Below are 2,141 nucleotides of genomic sequence, written 5' to 3' on the forward strand. Positions count from 1 at the left end.
GGTAGCTCACGCCTGTAATCTCGGCACCTTGGGAGGCCAAGGCAGGCGGATCACCTGAAGTTGGGAGTTCAAGACCAGTCCGTCTCTAAAAATACAAAATTAGCTGGGTGTGGTGGTGCATGCCTGTAATCCCAGTGACTCAGGAGGCTGAGGCAGGAGAATCACTTGAACCCAGGAGGCAGAGGTTGCAGTGAGCCGAGATCGCGCCACTGCACTCCAGCCTGGGCGACAGAGTGAGAGTCTGTCTCAAAACAAAAAACAAAACAAAACAAAAAAAAGGTTGGCCGGGTGCGGTGGCTCACACCTGTAATCCCAACACTTTGCGAGGCCAAGTCGGGTGGATCACCTGAGGTCAGGAGTTCAAGACCAGCCTGGCCAACATGGTGAAACCCCGTTTCTACTAAAAAATACAAAAGATGAGCCGGATGTGGTGGCGGGTGCCTATAATCCCAGCTACTCGGGAGGCTAAGGCAGGAGAATCACTTGAACCTGGGAGGTGGAGGTTGCAGTGAGCCAAGATGGCGCCATTGCACTCCAGCCTGGGCCACAGAGCAACGTTCCATCTCAAAAAAAAAAAAAAGTTACTGAAACTAGAAAATCTGTATTTTTTTAAACCATATATATGTTTTTTTTCTTTTTGAGACAGAGTCTTGCTCTGTCACCCAAGCTGGAGTGCAGTGGCACAATCTCACCTCACTGCAACCTTTGCCTCCCGGGTTTCAGCGATTCTCCTGCCTCAGCCTCCCAAGTAGCTGGGATTACAGGCATGCACCACCATGCCTGGTTAATTTTTGTATTTTTTAGTAGAGACGGGGTTTCACCGTATTGGCCAGGCTGGTCTCGAACTCCTAACCTTGTGATCCATCCACCTCAGCCTCCCTCAGTGCTGAGATTACAGGTGTGAGCCACTGTGCCCTGCCTAAACCATAAATTTTAAGATGGGGATATAAACTGCTAGTAATCCCCAACAGACGACATTTAGGCTGGGCACAGTGGCTCGTGCCTGTTATCTAGGTGCCTGTTATCTAGGTGCTTTCCTGAGTCAGGAAGATCACTTGAGGTCATAAGTTTGAGACCATCCTAAGCAACACAGCAAGACCCCATATCTAAAAACTTTTTTTTTAATTAGCAAGGTGTCCTAGACATGGTAGTATGAGTTAAAAAAAAAAAGTAACCAGATGTGTGGTGCATGCTTCTAGTCCCAGCTACTCAAGAAGCTGAGGTGGTAGGATCCCTTGAGCACAGGAGTCTGAGGTTACAGTGAGCCAAGATCATGCAACTGCACTCTAACCTGGGTGGCAAAGCAAGACCCTGTCTCAAAAAAAAAAAGTTTGGGTGTGCAAGAGTGAAGAAAAGGTTGCTAATAGGCCAGTAAGTAGGTCTGTCAGCTTGATAATGACTTTTTTCAGTTAAGAAGAATGGAAGAATCTCATCAAGAAGCAACAGAGAAAGAAGTAGAAAGAATCTTGGGATTGTTACAGACATATTTTCAAGAAGATCGTAAGTGTAACACCACTCAAAATGGAGCAATTTGTATTTATCTGTTCAGTGAGGTTACTTATATTTTAAAGGCAGTTTCAGCTGTATGTAATGTTTGAATAAATGCATATTCATTTAATGAAGAGTCTTCTCCCCTTTAGAAATTTCATGTGAAAAGTTTGAAGTTAACTTTTTCATTCTTATCTTTAAAAGATTTTTTTGTTACAAAATGAAATATGCATTCAAGTGAGAAATGTCAAAAGTACCTGTTCCACCTCCCCTCATTATAAAATGTAATGTGTATATTTTCAGATTATTTTATCAGTTTTATACACACCTACCTAAATAGTTTGTTTTGGCCAGGCTTGGTGGCTCATGCCTATAATCCCAGCACTTCGGGAGGCTAAGGCAGGAGATCACCTGAGGTCGGGAGTTCGATACCTGCCTGACCAACATGGAGAAACCCCGTCTCTCTAAAAAATACCAAATTAGCCCGGTGTGGTGGTGTGTGCCTGTAATCCTAGCTACTCAGGAGAGTGAGGCAGGAGAATTGCTTGAACCCGGGAGGTGGAGGTTGCAGTGAGCTGAGTTCGTGCCATTGCACTCTAGCCTGGGCAACAAAAATGAAACTCTGTCTCAAAAAAAGTTTGTTTTTGGCCGGG

The 2,141-nt window shown here is 44.8% G+C and overlaps 1 protein-coding gene across 2 annotated transcripts in view; it reads left to right on the forward strand.

The window, feature by feature from the left end:
- The window catches only part of NSMCE4A (non-SMC element 4 homolog A (S. cerevisiae)), a 19,308-nt gene that overhangs the window by 11,194 nt on the left and 5,973 nt on the right, over window positions 1–2,141 (forward strand). For both annotated transcript variants that reach the window (XM_011930246.1, XM_011930247.1), the window contains exon 6: window positions 1,410–1,500. In XM_011930246.1, the coding sequence (XP_011785636.1) occupies window positions 1,410–1,500 (91 nt within the window). The remainder of the gene's footprint in view (window positions 1–1,409; window positions 1,501–2,141) is intronic.

Source organism: Colobus angolensis, unplaced genomic scaffold (assembly GCF_000951035.1).
Source record: "Colobus angolensis palliatus isolate OR3802 unplaced genomic scaffold, Cang.pa_1.0 Scaffold85, whole genome shotgun sequence".
Lineage (NCBI taxonomy): Eukaryota > Metazoa > Chordata > Mammalia > Primates > Cercopithecidae > Colobus > Colobus angolensis.